Source organism: Capsicum annuum, chromosome 4, assembly GCF_002878395.1.
Source record: "Capsicum annuum cultivar UCD-10X-F1 chromosome 4, UCD10Xv1.1, whole genome shotgun sequence".
Classification (NCBI taxonomy): Eukaryota; Viridiplantae; Streptophyta; class Magnoliopsida; order Solanales; family Solanaceae; genus Capsicum; species Capsicum annuum.
The window spans coordinates 55577668-55595877 of NC_061114.1; the positions used below are offsets into that span (position 1 = coordinate 55577668).

General features: G+C 32.3%; 1 protein-coding gene across 1 annotated transcript; it reads left to right on the forward strand.

Annotated features, from left to right (window-relative positions):
* Positions 1-14411: 14411 nt before the first annotated feature.
* On the forward strand, positions 14412-17262 carry LOC107869746 (heavy metal-associated isoprenylated plant protein 21). Its single transcript, XM_016716198.2, has 3 exons — positions 14412-14618; positions 14944-15019; positions 16486-17262. Exons 1-3 carry the CDS (start codon positions 14544-14546, stop codon positions 16776-16778), a joined length of 444 nt encoding a protein of 147 aa, XP_016571684.1. The 5' UTR covers positions 14412-14543; the 3' UTR covers positions 16779-17262.
* Positions 17263-18210: the final 948 nt, after the last annotated feature.

Genomic DNA, 18210 nt, shown 5'->3' on the forward strand with positions numbered 1-18210 from the left:
CTCATTTCTATTTTTATGTAGGCATTATAGCACTTGTTATTCCCTGTGGATTAAGTTTCTTGGAGGATTTATATTTGGTATTGCTATAAATGTTAACTTTTACAGTTCCTTTATTTGGGTTTTAGTAGTTTTGTTACACACATGATATGCTTGGAATTGTTTTAGATATTGAAGTATGAAGATCCTTCAACTTGGTATTCGTTTGGTGTGATGATATCTTTTTGAGAATGCTAGTCAGTATGTTTAGTCAAGATCTACATAGCCACCATTCTCTGATAATGATGGTCTATTGGAAATTGTAAACCTCTCTATCCCTATGAGGTAGTGGGTAAGGTTTACAAATACTCTACTCTCTCTAGATCCCATTTGAGGTTTTATATTGGGTAATTGTTTGGTGAGTAATTGTGTTTTTTATCAGGGTGTTTTTGTTATTTGTATGATTTACTTGTATCCGAGGATTTGATTTGGTCTGGCTTTTTTTAGGCTGCTTTCTGTTGAGCCAACCATTAGTCTTCTACTTCTAATTGGTTGTTCTATGATGGCATCCTTCTTTTCTACATTTTTCTCACTTTTCTTTACTCTGACCCAATTAGTTATAATAAAGAACAGTGTTCCACTGTCTGCATTGAGATTTAAAACTTATCATAGCACAAGATCTTAAATGAGCTCCTTTTAGTTAGTGTTGCATGACTATCCTCTTTCCTACTTGTAAACTTAACCCATGAATTTTTAGTTATATTGTTAAGTAGTAACATTTGTTTTTTTTATGTTTGTAAAGTTAGTCAGTTGTGCGAAAGTTGACCCAGACATCACAATTATCTATTAAAGTGATTTTTTCATAAGATATTTTGTTATGTATGTTCTCTGTTAGAGTTCAATAATTTATTTATTTTCTATTACGTTCACTTTTCTATTTCATGAAATCTTATAGGTGATATTTAGTATATTCATCAAATTCTTCAATGGATAGGTCTTGGATTGGAATGCCAAGAAACACACCAGAGTATTTGCTTGGTTTGAAATAGTTTTTAAATTTTTCATTTACCAATGGAGCTATAGGAGATAAAATAAAATTTCTATGTCCTATATGTGGTTTTAAAAAGTGGCAAACAAGAAATGTGGTGTTTCACTATTTGATGAAGAAGGATTTTCCTGAACATTACGTCACTTGGGTTATGCATGGGGAAATAAATGTTTTTCCTAATTCCAAAAACATAGAGGTCACTCAAGATGCACCATATTTTGAAATTCCTATTGAATTATTGATTAATGAAGCATTCGAGGGTTTAAGGCATGGGGGTGTTGATGCAGGTCTATCACAAGTAATGGGAGAAGAAGAAACTTTGCATGATTTGTCTGATTCAAATAACAAAGATTATTTGAATTGCTTAAAGATGGAAGTGAAGATTTGTATGAAGGATCCAAGTACTCAAAGTTGGAATTTTTATTAAAGCTTTATCACATAAAGTGCTTGTCTAGGTTAAGTGATAAAGGAATGACTATGCTGCTAGATCTACTTAGGGGTGCATTTAAATTTTTAAAGATCCCTATATCTTTTTATGAGGCTAAAAAAACCATCCACAAGTTGTGTCTTGATTATATCAAGATAGATTCTTGCCTAAATGATAGTATTTTGTACTGGGAAGATAATGTTAATGCAAAATCATGCTAGCATTGTCACACTTATAGATGGAAACCCTAGAACGATAGTAATCTTGGTCATGCTCCTAGTACAAGTAAGAAACCAAAGAAGAAGAAAAAGAAGCCTACCAAAGTTCTGCGCAAATTTTCATTAAAACCAAGATTACAAAGACTATTTATGTTCTCTAAAATTGCAGAGCATATGAGATGGCATGTAGAGGATGATAACAAAGATGGGATCTTAAGGCACTCTCAAGATGGTGAAGCATGGAAAAATCTTGATACAAATTATCCTGAATTTGCTTCTGATCCTTGAAATGGTCAATTAACACTAGATAGTAATGGTTTCATCCTTTTGAAGAAATGAGTACTAACTATGGAATTTGGACATTGGAAGCAACTAAATTTTATCCTCTCAATGATCATTTCATGTCCACGTACAATAGGTAGTAACATAGATATATATCTACAACCACATATTAAGGAATTGAATAAGTTGTGGAGTAAAGGTGTGGATACTTTTAATTTATTAAAAAATGAAATGTTCAAAATGCAAACAGCTCATATGTGGATAGTTGGCAATTTTTCTGGACTTGAAATACGCATACTGGTCTTGCATGTCCTTCTTGTAATTTTGATGGAGAAATTTGTCGACTTTGTCATATTAGAAAGTGGTGTTTTATTGGCAACCATCGATTCTTGATAAAAAATTATAAATTTAGACTGATAAGACATTATTATGATAAAAATGTAGAAGAGAGAACCCCTCTAAAGAAGTTATCTGGGCCAGAAATTTTGCAACAGGTGAAAGATATCAATGTCACGTTTGGAAGACAATCAGAGTTGCGAAAAAAAAAAAGGAAAAAGAATGTTGGGAAAGATAAAACTCAACAATGAAAGAAGAAAAGCATATTTTTTTATCTTCCATATTAGGAGTTTAACCTGTTTCCCCATAATTTCGATGTGATGCATATTGAAAATAATGTGTTTAACAATGTTATATACACTTCGTTAAATGATAAAGAAAATTCAAAGGATCATATTAAGGCCCGAAGAAATCTACAAAATATGGGCATAAGGCATTATCTTTTGGTCGATTAGAATGATGAGTGTAAACTTGCTGGATTTTCAATTCCAAAGAATAAGAAAGTGGTCTTCCTCAAGACTTTAAAGAATATTTCAATACTAGATGGTTATTCATGTAATATATCTTGTCGTATTGATTTGGATCAGAAAAGAATTTATTAATTAAAAAGTCATGATTGTCACATTCTTAGGCAACAGTTGTTACCTATACCAATTCGCAATGTGCTTCCAAGACAGGTTGTTGCAACTTTGGTTGAGTTTTATTCCTTTTTAGGCAGCTTTGTTTGAAAAGTTTAAGTCTTATAGACTTAGACAAGCTATAAAACCAAATTGTAGAAACTCTTTGCCATTTAGAGATTTTGTTTCCTCCATCATTTTTTACTGTAATGGTTCATCTAACAATTCATCTCGTTGATGAGGTAAAAAAAGGTGACCCGTTATATTATCGTTGGATATATTTTGTTGAAAAATAAAATATTCCTTATTCAAAATCATTTTGGTTAATTTTACAGTAGTACTTCAATGTAAATACTTCTTCTTACATATTAATATTTTGGGTATAGATTGTTGGGCCATTTCAAGTCCCTTTTAGGGAACAAATCACAAGCCAAAGGTTCCAAAGTTGAAAGTTACAAAGTTGAAGAAGCTCTTACTCTTTATTCTCATTATTTTGAGGAAATTAAGTCAAGTTTAAATCAACCTAAATGTGTAAATTATGAACCAAGCCAAAATGAGGCTTATGAAAAGTCAAGTATGCTCCCTCAACAAGGTAACCATGTTGGAGGTTTCATAACAGAACCACTGACTCATTTGGAGAAAACACAAGCTCATCAATATGTGTTACTTAATTGTGTGGACACGAAGCCATTTATTGAGTAAGAAATTTAAATTAATTTGATTTATAAGATATGTTTTGAGTAATTTGATTAAAATTCCTAATTATGGTGCCTTTATAGTGAATTTAGAGATCACATCAAAAGAAGTACAAGAGGCTGTAGACTTTCAGCAACAGAAATTGTTGGAAAGTTGATTTATAAGATATTATGGAAAGTTGGAAGAAATTGTTGAGCTTAATTATTATGGAAAATTTAGGGTTGTTCTGTTCAAATGTTAGTGGGCTGACACTACTCGAAAAACAGGGTTCAAAATAGATGCTTGGAAGTTTAATTATGTCAACTTTTCCAAATTGATTCATACCAGTGATCGTGTGGATGATTGTAATACCCAACTTAGGAAGGAGTCCCACATCAGCAAAACACATAAGGGATACTGGGTATATAAGTAAGAAAGCCTTACTCCCTAGTGATGTGTTTTAAAGACATGAGGGCCTGGGCACAAAGCGAATAATATCACTAGTGGGTTGGGGAGTTACAGGGGTGCCTTGATCTTTTATGATTCGGGAAGCCCGTTGCGGCCAGGGCTTTAGCTCGGATCGTGACAGAATGGTATCAGAGCCGTTCTTATGTCGTCCTTGTCAATGTGGGTCATAGTTCAAACTGAGTGTAGGTAAATCTTGGTAAGGCGGGGAAAACCTCAGTCCTAAGTGTAGGCAAATCCCATTCGGTGAGGTAAACCTTATCAAGGATGTTGAGTCCATAAGAGGGGATGTATGTAACCCCCCAACTTAGGAAGGAGTCCCACATCGGTAAAACACAGGAGGGATGCTGGGTATATAAGTAAGAAAGTCGTAATCCCTAGTGATGCGTTTTAAAGACATGCGGGCCTAGGACCAAAGCGGATAATATCACTAGTGGGTTGGGGAATTACAGGGGTTTCTCGGGCCTTGATGGTTCAGGATGCCCATCGCGGCCATGGCCTCAGCTCGGATCATGACAATGATGATCTATATATTGAAGCATCATAAGATAATATGATCTACTATATTAATGATGAAAATGATAAAGAATGGAGTATGGTTGTACATCTAAAACCAAGAGATTTATTCGACATGGGAGAGGTTGATGAAGAGAAAATATACGAGAATGAGCCATACCAATAATAAGAATTTGGACAATTTTCTTATGTTGATTACGAGAATGTCCAAATTGTAATAAAGGAGTATATGAATGAATAGATATATCATTATTTTTTAGTTTCCTCTAGCACTTTCTTTTTCTCGCCTAATTAGTGTTTTTATCCAAAACATACTATCTTTTGGCTAAGAAAGTTATAACTATCTTTTGATTAGTGTTCTATCTCTGTCATTAATGAATTGGTTTATTTATTTTTCATAGTTATTGCTTGTATCTAGCGTTGCAATGAATTGACTTGTAACTATATTGAGTTCTTGTCAGTGTTCAAACAACCTTAAAGGATAAGTGGGTTATAATGTTTTTTTGGATCTTTATATTGGTTAGATGTGTTAACTGTAATACCAGTACTTGACTTATATAATATAATTTTGATTACATTTAAGAGTGATATTGTAATCAAACGTGTCTATGATAGATTGGTTCGATGTATTAAATTACCTGTTATCTTTAAGTTATCCCTCTCTATGGTAGATGTTGATTGTTAAAGCGATTGTATTTGATCTTCTTATTCTTGATTGCCTCCAGTCCTATCATAGAGTTTAATTCTGAGGTTTAATATCACTGGCATGTGTGTTGTATATCAGTATTGGCTGGCACCCAGTGAAAAATGAAAGACTTGTGAGAACTGTACGAATTAGCTTAATAGTGTATTTTGCTTCTATTGTTCACTGTATATTTGTATTTTTGCTGGTGTTTGTTAGTACTCTGGTACAATCTATACTGTAACCTTGTGTACTCTATTTTGGATGAGCAATTATTAGTTTTTTCAGTATCTTATCTGATTTGTTTCTTGTATTTTCATGTATAATTATTTTCCATCTTTAGGGAAAGGCTGTTATTGTATCTAAAAAGAAGGTTAAGTCTAGTGGTGACAACTGTGGTGAAGAGGTAGGCTGGAGAAGTATTAAACTCCTACTTTGATTTTGATTTTCTTTTGTCTATTGGAAGTTGGCATGGTTGGCAATGTTTATGTTGCTACTGCAAGTATAGTATGCAAATGAGATTAATATAAAAAACACTCAAACAGCTTAGAAAAATGGATAGCTATGTTTTTGTTATGCAGTCGGACAACGCCATACTTGTGGTTATGCTTTGTTGCAGGTTAAAGAGGCCTCATATGCTATAGGTAATACACCTTCATACCCGTACGCTAAATAATAATGACGTAGGTTATTCAAATTTTTAGACTATGAATAGAACATCTCAGATAGGCATATGATGAGCAATTTAGATTACCATGAACTTTTATGGGAGGTATTCAACAATCTAATTGAGATTGATCTGGATACACCTGTGAGCAGAGTCAATTGGACTAAACATTTGTAAGCTAAAAGAACTGAATTAATTCTGTAAGAACTGGCCTCTACCGTCTCTAGTTACAAAACATTCATACAGTGGTACGTTAACAATGAATTAAAGAGAACACGGTGGTTTTACACTAAGAGTACTGCCAATGGCCTAAACTAAACAGATGATTAAGTTTAGAGGATACAGTTGATTTGATACCATGATAAGTTGACATGAATACCACTAGTATTTCAAGAGTACATATTCAGTAAAATAATGAGATGCTTATAAATTAAACATGGATAACATTGTTCTTGTTTTGTAATTATAATTTAAATGTGGATATTTGTCAATGTATTGCAGATATGCCAAGGTTCAAGCACTTATAGAAAAAGCAAAAATTAGATTTGTTGGTATCTACATCACAAGGTACTGAATCAGCATGTCTGCCAACAAATCTGCTTTCTCCAATTTAGCATGCACCACAACCATCTTGACCAGTTTGCTCAGCATCCCATCTAACTCCTATAGATAAAGACACATCACATTCAGGTCCGACAGTTTGGACTAAATCACAACCATCCCGGTTAGTTCACTTGACATCGCATCCATCTCTGATTGATCGGGACTCGTCACAACCATCTCTATCAGTTTACTCTTCATCACATTCAATTCTAGAAAATTAGGAGTCATCACAGTTATCTCGATCAATTCATTCTACATACATTCGGATTCAACAAATCAAGACTCATCACAAGAAGCTCCCACAGATCAGGCTGCATCTAAAAAGCATTCTAGACGTAAATCAAATACGCATTGGGTCATAGATACAATAGGTAAATACTTCAGACCATCAATACATATTCAACAGACATTTTTATTCCAATATAATGTCTCTCATAGATTCATCCAATCTCTATTCTTATAACAGATTCAAGAAATAATGTCAAGAAAATCAAAGTAAAAGCTAAGAAAGTACTGAATTTAATAGGTGAAAAATGTATCGTGGTTAAATTTTATATTTATGATGAACTATTTGGTGAGGCACGTAGCCTTTTTTCGCGCTTTTGTGGAATTTTAGCGTGTGATTGCTCTTTTTTTCCAATCAACTTTGAAAAATGGTCAAATTTACCTATGACATACTTTAATCGAGTCTTCGATCATATTATAAAGGTATAATAACTAAATTCTAATGACTATACCACTGCTTATTTTTTTAAAAAAGGGTCAAAAATACACCCGAACTATTTAAAATGGATCAAACATACCCATCATTAGTTTTTTGGCTAAAAAATACCCCTCCGTTAAATATTTGGCTAAAAAATGCCCCTCCTTCTAACAAACTTTCACCTAGCATGCCACCTAGATAAAAAAGATCATGTGGCCATGCCACATCACCATTCACATGTAAAATTCCCTCTTTAATTCCATAACCTATTTATCATCTGATCTAACCCATAAGAAAAAAACCCGATCCAAGTTATGTTTTCTATGTACTCGTGATTCAATTTCAATACAGCAACAACAAACAAGGAAGATACTTCATTAGTGTGCAGTAAATAGTTATTGATTTACCATCTAATAACAACTACAACCAGAATAAAATACCAAGCAAACCAATAGCAGTGGGGACAAAGACTCGAAATCAGAGAAGAATAAAAAAAAATCTAAAAATGTGGAGCTGCAGTAGACTTGAGGATGTTGTTGTTGTTAAGGGTAATAAAAAAGAGCAGCAAAAGAAAAAGGCTAATTTAGAAGCTCAGAAGATAGTTTTTCCCAAACATAGTTGGGTGTTATAAAATAAGTTAATAAGTATCTTAATAATGATAACTTTCTTGGCGAAAAAATTGAAGAATCTTATCCCAGTGTATAGCAAACAATAAATTTCTGACAGTCATTTTTTCTTTTAGGAGAAATTAGGGAAAATAGAAAATCGAATGTTTGTTTTACCCTTTGTTATTGGACTCTTGGATTTGGTTTTTTTATTTATGGGTTGGGTCAAATGATAAAATTGGATTGTAGAACTAAAGAGGGAATTTTACACATGAAAGGTGATGTGGCATGGCCATGTGGCCTTTTTTATCTAGGTGGCAATCTAGGTAGAAGTCTATTAGAAGGAGGGGTATTTTTTAGCCAAATATTTAACGGAGGGGTATTTTTGAGCCAAAAACCAATGAGGGGTATTTTTAATCCATTTCAGATAGTTCAAGGGTATTTTTTTACCTTTTTCCATTATTTTTTTGAGAGATAGACAACTATTTCTTTATTTTTGTCTTTGAATTTTATATTTGCATGTAATAGAAAATCTAAACCATATTTTCATTTTGAAGCCCAAATTCTTGTTTGACACAGTCGAATGAGTTGCCCGACGACATATTTTTTTATCTATTGGAAAAAAGTGGGATGCAAACAAGATTAACATGTGGAATGACGTTGATGATCCACTTAAAAGTAAAGCTCAAATTATGGATAAGGTCTCGGATGGGATCCCACCAGATCAATGAACTTCTTTTATTGAATACAATTTTAAAGAACCAATAAGGATATTTATGTAAATGAATTTCTTTATAGTTGTATAATTATTATTTTCTAATTGACATTCAAATATATTTTTATAAGAAAATGCGTCAAAGAAACCGTGAAAATTGAAAGAAACAGACAAATAGACAATTCCTCACACTGGTAGCTCCAAAGCCAATGCTACAAGAAGGGCTAAAATGGTGAGTGAATTAACCTCGAATGTAATATTCCTAAATAGCAAATTATTTTGATTATATTTTTAAATTTATAGATGGCCGAGACTGGACAGTGGCCTGGACAAGCACAAATGTACATTGCTACTCATAAGAATCAAGATGGACTATATGTTAATGAAGTAGCAAAAGAAATATGTGTGAGTTTTACTTATGTTCCATAGACTCTTATTGTGCAATCAACCATGGTATGTCAAACGAATTTCTATTATTAATTTATTTTGACAATAAATTTTCTATATGTAGAAAAAAATTGAGTTAGCTTTAAGCCAAAGCACCATAGATTAGTCTCAATTTTTGCCAAATGATATCGTTGATAAGGTGCAAGGGTAAGAGCACTCTGGAAAGGTGAGATTCTTGTTTCTGGTAAATTTTTTCAACAAGTTAGACCTCATTTTGGTGGTACAAGTGCATCAAGTAGTGGAGGCTCTTATTCGTTCCAATGTCGAGAAAACTACAATTAAATGATGAATTTTCACAATCAAATACTGAGTGCTTTGAAGGCATATATGTTAATGAAAGAAGGAACAAAACCAGAACAATTTTTGGGGCTCTTTGATACTCCTTTAATGGTTTCTCCCACAATAGTAAGTGAAGTTCTCTTTATTTTTTTTGATCTCGGTGTTTGATCACCTTTCCTATTTAACTTTGGATCATTGTTTAACTCTGGTTCAATCTATATGATTTGCATGTAAACAAAAAATTAGGATCATCATGTGAACTATCGAAGTTAATAGTATACATCTCTTATTTCAGTATGTGCTTTTGTCATCAGAAGTTTAATCTAACATTATGGTTACTATCAGAGTAGGCGATAATAAAAAATTATCAAGTGTGTGTTGGTCTGTCTACTCATTTATTTAAAAGTTGAAATATCCTTTTTGAGTTTGAGCTTGCGTTGATATCATTTCAACTCATTTGGAACCTGAATTAGGCTAGGAAATTAGAGAACATGATGTTTGCATTAGTTTGGATGCAGTAAAAATATCGGATTATTGTAGAAAATAGTGTAGAAAATCAACAAAATGAATCAGTAGCAGCAGTAGAAAATATAAGTAAAAAAAATGATGAATAAGGATGAAAAGAAGCGCAAAGCTAAGGAGATTATTGTTGCTGATGTTGAAACTGCTTCAAAGGAAATATCATATGCTAATACTTCTTCAAGTTTTATGAGTAGTTTTGAGGAGTTTTATGCTACTATAAACTCATGGCATTGAAGAGAGACTTGAAGAATCTGAATAGGTACATGACTTCTTATGAATAATATTTGTAAATGGCAAGACATAGACTAGAGTTTATTCAGTCCTAAGTAGCAAGAAAGCCTCTAAACCAGCAACCAATTAAGGAGGAGAAGATATTGTTGAAGGATATTTATAAATGGCGTATAGTGGAGGAATAGGTAATCAGGCATAAATTAAGATCTAATTGGATCAAATATAGGGATACACATACTAAATACTTCTATGCCCATTGGAATGCATAAAAGCTAAGAACAAGCATGAACTGTATCAACTCCATCTAAGAGGATCAAGGTACAAAGCTAATAGACTCTACAAAGGTTAAGCATGTGTTTTTTTCATTCTTTACAAACCTGATAGAGGAAACTATAGAGGAGCTTAATATTACCAACAACAAAGTGATCCAGAGGGGTCTAATTCTTACTCAACTCGAGAAGAAAGTTCTAATAGCAACTCTTACTAATGACAAAATTTGGATAGTAATTTCCATTATGCCTAGGATAAAGCCCTAGGAATTGACGGATACCCTATAGAGTTTTTTCATACAGTATTAGAGCATAATCCCTAGGAATTGATGGATACCCTATAGAATTCTTCACTCGGTATTAGAGCATAGTGATGACTAATTTTTTTTGTTGTTAAGGAGTTTTATCATATAGGGAAAATGTAGAAATTATTTAGCTCCACTAGTAATACTCTCATACCTAAAGTCAAGAATCTTACCCTTGTAAAGGACTATAGGCCCATACCATGCTTCTCAACTATTTATAAAATATTCACCAAGGTCCTTACAGGTATAATGAAGAGGATGATCAAATGTATCATCAGTCCATCTTAATCATCATTTATTAAGGGGAGAAACATATATCTTTTTTTAATCATTAGGTCTTAAAATGGTATTCTAGAAAGAGCTTGTCTACTAGGTGTATGATGAAAGTTTATCTTAGAAAAGTATATGACTCAATAGAGTGGTGGTTTCTTAAGAGTATGATGGTAGAGCTGGGGTTTCCTCATCAATGCATTCAACGAGTTATGGAGTATATTTCTATTGTCTCTTACTCTTTTGTTCTGAATAGTGGATTATCCAAAATCTTCCTAGTTAAAAGAGGGATTAGGAAAGGTGATCCTATATCATCTTACCTATTTGTCATTTCTGTGGGATATGTATAAAGAGAATTGAGTATTTTAGCAAATAACAAGATGTTCTAGTTTTACCTAAGGTGTAAGGCATTAGGGGTGATGCATATTTGTTTTGCTGATGACTTATTTATGTTCTTTAAGGCTAACCTCACATCTTTTGGTCCTATTGACATTTCAAAGTTTGCATATAAAGGGGAAAGCAATTCTAACAACAATAAGAAGGTGGTGAAAAAGGTCAGCAAGAAAGCCTAAAAGCATGCATGCATGGTGCTTTATTTTATTAGTATCGAATTAGTGGTTGGTGTTCCTTTTCTTATTTAGATTCTTGTTGTTTACTTGTCTCAAATAATCTTAACAGGGTTTATTAGTATATTTACTCTCTATCTCAATTTACTTGATACATTTTTCATTTTATTTTATTTCAAAATGAAGGTGATATATAAAAACTGTATGTTGAATGATACTCAGTTTCCTAGTTTGATCAACTGATTAAGTAGTTTAAAATTGTAGCATGGAGTAGTTGTTGATTGGTCTATTTACATTTATCATGATGTTTTTAGTTGTTTTTAGTTATACACAGATATAAATGGTTTATAATAAGGATTGAAAGTTTATATGATTAGTTTTTATACTTTGCATTTTTATGTAGCCAATTGATGCGGACAATGGACCCATTTTGCCCATGGATGCAGAAGACCACGTGATGATAGTGATCCTAATGACAATCGTTGATTTTGTTGCAAATTGTCTTGGATATTCAATTATGTCTTAGATGTAATTGTGTGGTTGGAGTGAATCTTAGAATATTGAAGGTTTTCTGTTTAAATTTGATTTTGAAGTTTGAAGATACTAGTTAGAAAATTTCGAGTTTGAAGATGTTAATGTTGAATATTTAATTTTGAAGTTTAATGTTCAATATATTTTTGACATGTTTTTCAATTTTAATGTTTAATTAGTCATGTTTTGTTAATGATATATGAATTGAACAAATATTGGATTGTAGGTTATGCCTAAAAGAACAATTAAATTTTAGCTAAAATTAGAATCTATAATTAGTAATTGAAATTGATGGGCCCCACTAAATTTATAAGAAAAAAAGAAAAATTACGGAGTTTTTAAACCGTCGTAATTTGTAATAAAAATTTATTATAAAAAAGATTAAATTTAGAGTAACGAGGGTGGACCACCGCAAAATAACTGCCGCAAATTAATTATGGCGGTTAGAAAAAAACTGCCGACAATTGATTGTGATGGCTCGTATTGTGGGGGTTTTGGAAACCCCCAGAATTGAAATTTGTGGGGGTTTAAAACCTTTGCAAAATGTAAAATTAACCCTCGCAATTCGACCTTTTTTTGTAGTGTCAAGGCCATCCCTCATGTAGGCAAACATGAGTTTTCAGTATTAGTCCTTAGGACTCACACCTTCACGGCTAGCTAACACAACCCCCATTATTTCTCAATTACATCACTTAACACATAATCCAACCACCAATTTCAGGAGTCAATTACTAAGGCATTATTAAGTGGTATGGTCATACTGACTATAGCTTGCAAGCAATGTCATTAAGTCAATTCTTAGGAATTCGTATGTACCCCGCAGACTCTATTATAAAATTCACTTGGAGAATTCCCGTGTACCCCGCAAGATTTTCAAGATAATTTTCATCCAATTAACCAATTAAGCCATAAATCAAACCAAGCGATAAGGCATATTTTAAAATCAATTGGGCAAGTGGATTGAGGTTGTTACCAATTTCCATACTAAACTAATTAATTTGGGAATTCCTTTGTACCCCCTAATTAATGATTTACCAATTTAAGGATTTCATTGTACCCATGTCCATCAACTATTCTCATGTACCCCAAAGCATTTACCAGCCATCAATTTAAGCAAAACAATTTCATAAATATCCTAGAAGAAGTATTTAAACAATTTATCTTAAAAACTCTCAACCCATAGTTCAAAACTCAACATCAAAACCATATAAACCTTTTTCAAATCATACCATTAAGAAAATAAAAGTATAGGGGAAAAGTAACATTTCTCAAATACTAAGAAATTTGGAGAAGAAAGCACCCTTGGAACCTTAGATGACCACCTCTCTTGGAACCCTAGCTTTAACTTGGATGGAGAATTTTAGAGAGTACTTGAGAGTATTTGATAGAGAATAGTAGCCTAATAAAGTTTCAAAGATGATTTTAAATCGTGGGGTATAAGGGGTTGAAGTGAGAACTGTCCAAAGTGTCCTCAGCTTAAAAGCTGAAAAAAGTGTCACCCTTGGTTACGAGTTACCCATCGATTCGTAACCACACATTACGATTCGTCACCATGAGTCATAACCAAAACGGTCTCTACGACCCTCCCCCTACTGTTGTCCTTACGATTCCACCAACCGGCTCGTTACGTGACCCTACGACTCGTATGGTCCAAGTCGTAGTCAGAGCAAAACCAAATTGGATGAACATTGGACATCATACGATTTGATCATTACGATTCATATTGAGTGTTTACGACTTGTGACCTCAAGTCGTAATGAAGACAGTGTCTTATGTCAAACTTACCGAATACCTTACGACTAGGGTCACCTGACTTTTCAAGACACCCTACGACTCGTAGGGTGAGATATATCTAAGGCAGTGAGTTCAGAACTCAAAAAATTTTCAAGTGTCAAAACTCGGGGTGTTTCATTTGGATTTGATCGAGCATTGGTATAAATTATTTTTTGGTAGAGAGTATTTTACCACTTAAAGTGGGACATTTTGGACAAAATTCAAATTAATCAGGTCCCAAAATAGATACCGAATACCACATATAAATCAAAAAAAGAAAAGTAAGCAAAATAATATCCTTTGCATATTATGCATGAAACCAAACTTTCAAAAATATTAGAACAAGTGTTAAGTTACAAAAAGTAATATGAACAATAACATCATACTCAGTGTAGTCTCGCAAAGTAAGGTACGAAGAGAATATGATGTAACAAAGTTATATTATTATAAAATAAAAGAGTTTTAGTTTTATGCACTGTCAGCGTATAAAATATTCTACACTATCACATAAACTTGATCTACTATTACAATATTTTACATAAAAATTAAAAAAGAAAAAATTGGGTAACTTGCAATAGCAGATCAAATTTACCTGATAGTGTAGAATATTTTATACACTTACACAAAACTTAAATTTAAAAAACAGGCTAACCAACCGTGTATAAGTCCTACTAATTAACAAAATAACAGGCTAATCAATCATTGTGTCATATTCTTTCGCAACTCACCCAACTTGTTCCCTCGTTCAAACTCTCCTCTTCCTCTTCTATTTATTTCTTTTTTCTTCTTCCTTTGATAAACAAGCAGCAAAAATTATGGGTGTTTTGGAGTATATAGCAAATTTTTGTACAATCACAACTAGCACAAACAACAAGAAGAAATCAATGCAGGTACTTTCTTCTCCATCCAATTGAATATATGATCATCAAGACGACTCTCTTAGGCTCTTAATTTTCAATTTTTACGCCACGCTATCTTTTTTTCCGGTTAATACGGTCAAAGCTTCCTGCAATGACATCATTTTTTCTGATAGATTCTCATGCTATAACGAAATATGGTTATAGAAAACATATAATAAAATATAATCTGAAAATTTGATTCTAAAAACTTAACCGGTTTAATGAAATGTTGTTATAGAGATTATTATGTGTTTTGGATTATGTTAGAAGTTTGTAGCATTGAAAATTTGTCTTTTTTTTTTTTCTTGGCATGCAGACTGTCGAAATAAAAGTGAAAATGGACTGTGATGGATGTGAAAGAAGAGTCAAGAATTCCGTTAAGCATATGAAAGGTTCGTAAAATTACTATTCTTCTCCTTCAACAAACAAAAAAAGAAGCTTTCTTCTTGAAGTAATCCAAAGTTTCCATTAATTAGGCGAAATAAATCAACAATTCCTAAACTTATCAGTAAGTTCTGATTGAAATACATTCGAATGATGGCTTGTCACGATGGATCGAAACATGATAAAGCTTTCCTATTAGACGCTTTCAACTCAACTTTTGAAAAAGTTTCTGCGCATGTTCTCGACCACTCATGGTGTAGATAACTACTTAAAATATTTTAGCTCCTTTATTTGTACACATTTGCCTCAATAAGTCGTAAACCTCATTTTTTTTTTTTTCCAATTGAGATAGATGTATATGATTGAAGGGGGTGATATAACTTTATGTAGTTAACTTATTTATGTAATATAGACGTTTGAGAACACGTGCAAAAGCTTTTAGAGAATTTTAATCAAAGATGTCTTATAAGAACACTTTATCATATGTTTAGATGTTCAATTATATCAAGTTATAATTTGATTGTCTAAATAATTTTTCTACTGAAATTATTCAAGAGGTTATCGATGTGTTCGCCTTTTTATTAATTCAAAATGCAGTTGTATCAACCATACAAGTTTATGCTAAATCTATTTTTGGAATAAAGAGTCAAAAAAAAAAAAACGATCAGAAAATTTCTCTTAAAAGCTAAATAATTAAACACGTACTTATGGAAATGTTACTTTTCATGTGAAATAGTCAACTGTCTATATCATCTTTAATGAACTGTTACTTATTCTGTGTTTTGGCATCTCCCTTTTTTTTTTTAATATACCAAGCACATGTAAAGTTAGCTACTACACCTTTTATGGAGAGAAATCCCACACTTTTCACCATTTTCTTGAAAAATAACTTGCAAAAAGACACCAACTTTGTGAGTTCCAATCAACACATAGTAATGCAAATTCTTTTTGGATACCAGATGCCAACTTGGTATATATATCTATGTATATGGTGGCGGATTCACGACTTGAATTTTATCGGTTCTGAAATTTATTATATGAACATATTCGACGAATTTCTCAATAGATATAAAAGATTTGGACACAAATTATTGTACTCTGTCGAATCTGTATATTTATGCTAGCTCGTTGGTATATGTATATTTTAAATTTTTTTTATCTTGTATCTATTAACAGTGTCAATAGAGCAATTTACAAGTTGTAGAAACTTGTACTATATATATAGACTACTAACTAGTTTCATGATTAATTACATTGATTTAAGTTATATATATTCACAATATAATAAACTTTTCTTCCATTAGGATAATTTAACATGTTAATTATCATTTATTCAAAGCTACCAACCAATGTTATTAAATAAAATTACTGCTATTATCTTTGAAATGACATGATTATTTGAATATTTCTGATAAAGACAGCGTGTAGAATTTAAATTCTAATTACATTTAATTTTTCTTTGGGATTATTTCAGGTGTAAAATCAGTGGAAGTGATCAGAAAGCAAAGCAAAGTGATAGTAAATGGTTATGTGGATCCAAACAGAGTATTGAAGAGAATAAAGAGTACTGGAAAAAGAGCAGAATTTTGGCCATATGTACCTTATAATGTGGTATATTATCCACATGCACCACAAGCCTATGACAAAAGAGCACCTGCTGGTATGGTTAAAAATGTGCCACAAGCACTTCTTGCCCCAAATGCTACTGAAGAAAAATTTGCCTACCTCTTTAGTGATGACAATCCAAGTGCTTGTTCCATTATGTGACCAAAAAAAAAAAAAGTGAGACTGTTATGACGGGCGGAGTTAGAATTTAAAGATTACGAGTTATGAGATATAAAAAAACTTACATAAATTGTCTTAGTTGCTAGGTGCACAATTAAATAGCAAAAAAACTTACATAAGTTGTCTTAGTTGCTAGATGCACAATTAAATACTATTTAATAAATTTTCTGATACTAATACAGGGTATAAACAAAAATACTATTGGATTCACTGGAATCCATAAGCCTGTCTGTCACTTATGTTTTCATTGATGAGTTTTTTTTTTTTTTTTTTTTTTTTGCGTGGGGGTGGGGGTGGAGGGTGTTTAGCCCTATAAGTATAGCAAGAAGATTTTATAAATGCAGCTACCTTTATGATTATAATTAGTTAAGGAGAGCATGTAACTGACCAATGGAAGAGTAAAATTATGAGTTTCCTTTTGAAATGGATGTTGTTAAAGTTATGAAGCTCAGTGTTTCCTTTCAAACGGATGTTGTTAAAGTTTTCTTTTGGGTTGCTTGTAATTATTTTTTTACATAGTCAATATGGGTATGAATTAAATCCTTTTGGGCGATAGAATAACTACAGGGAAAAGGATTAAATTTTCTCTATTTTAGAAAATTGGCTAAATATACCTTTCGTTATATTTTGAAATCAAATTTATGTTCGTTGTTATATTTTGTTGTCAAATTTACTCTACTTTAGAAAATTGGCTAAATATATCATTCGCCATACTTTGAGGTTAAATTTACCCTTGATGTCATACTTTAGAGTCAATTTTACTCTCGTTGTTGAGAAACTTTTCATATGTAACCTTACTTTAATAAAGAAGTCCAAATCAACGTTAAATACCCCATTTTTAATAAAGCACACTCTAATCTAACTTTTTCAACCCGACTTGAACCACAAAAAAAACACAAACAAATATATCTTCCTCGGTTCTGTTGATCAAATTTTTCCAACAAGATTAATTCACTGGATATTTATCAGTGCATAGCTCATGAAAAATGAATCTGTGTCAGTGTAAACATAAATAAATATACCCCTCCCTCAGTTCATGGATCTACATCAGTGCAGAGGTCATGAAAAATGACACTTAGCGGTCAAATGCAACAGATTAGACTCGCTAAATATTTTCTCTAGATGATTGAGTTAAGATGACTCCTTATGTGTCAATCGTGACATATTTTCATTCTTATGTTTTGATATACAATTTGGATATATACAAATTTCTCATTATGTCATTTGCTCAGAAAGTTTATCCGCTGATTCTAGAATCTAAATGCACATTGAATTGCATATCAAATTTTGAAATTTAAATGTAATTGGAATAGGTGCAGAGTTTGTAGTAAATATTTTCTTTAGTTCCATGCTTCTGTGTTATCCCTTTCAATTTTACTTTTTGTTCATTTGTAAATAACCTACTTGTGTTGCA

Coding starts and splice junctions, on each gene's coding strand:
- LOC107869746 (XM_016716198.2), top strand. CDS start 14,544: ATGGGTGTTTTGGAGTATATAGCAAATTTTTGTACAATCACAACTAGC. Junction 14,619..14,943: donor ACAAGAAGAAATCAATGCAG/GTACTTTCTTCT, acceptor CTTGGCATGCAG/ACTGTCGAAATAAAAGTGAA. Junction 15,020..16,485: donor TTCCGTTAAGCATATGAAAG/GTTCGTAAAATT, acceptor GGATTATTTCAG/GTGTAAAATCAGTGGAAGTG.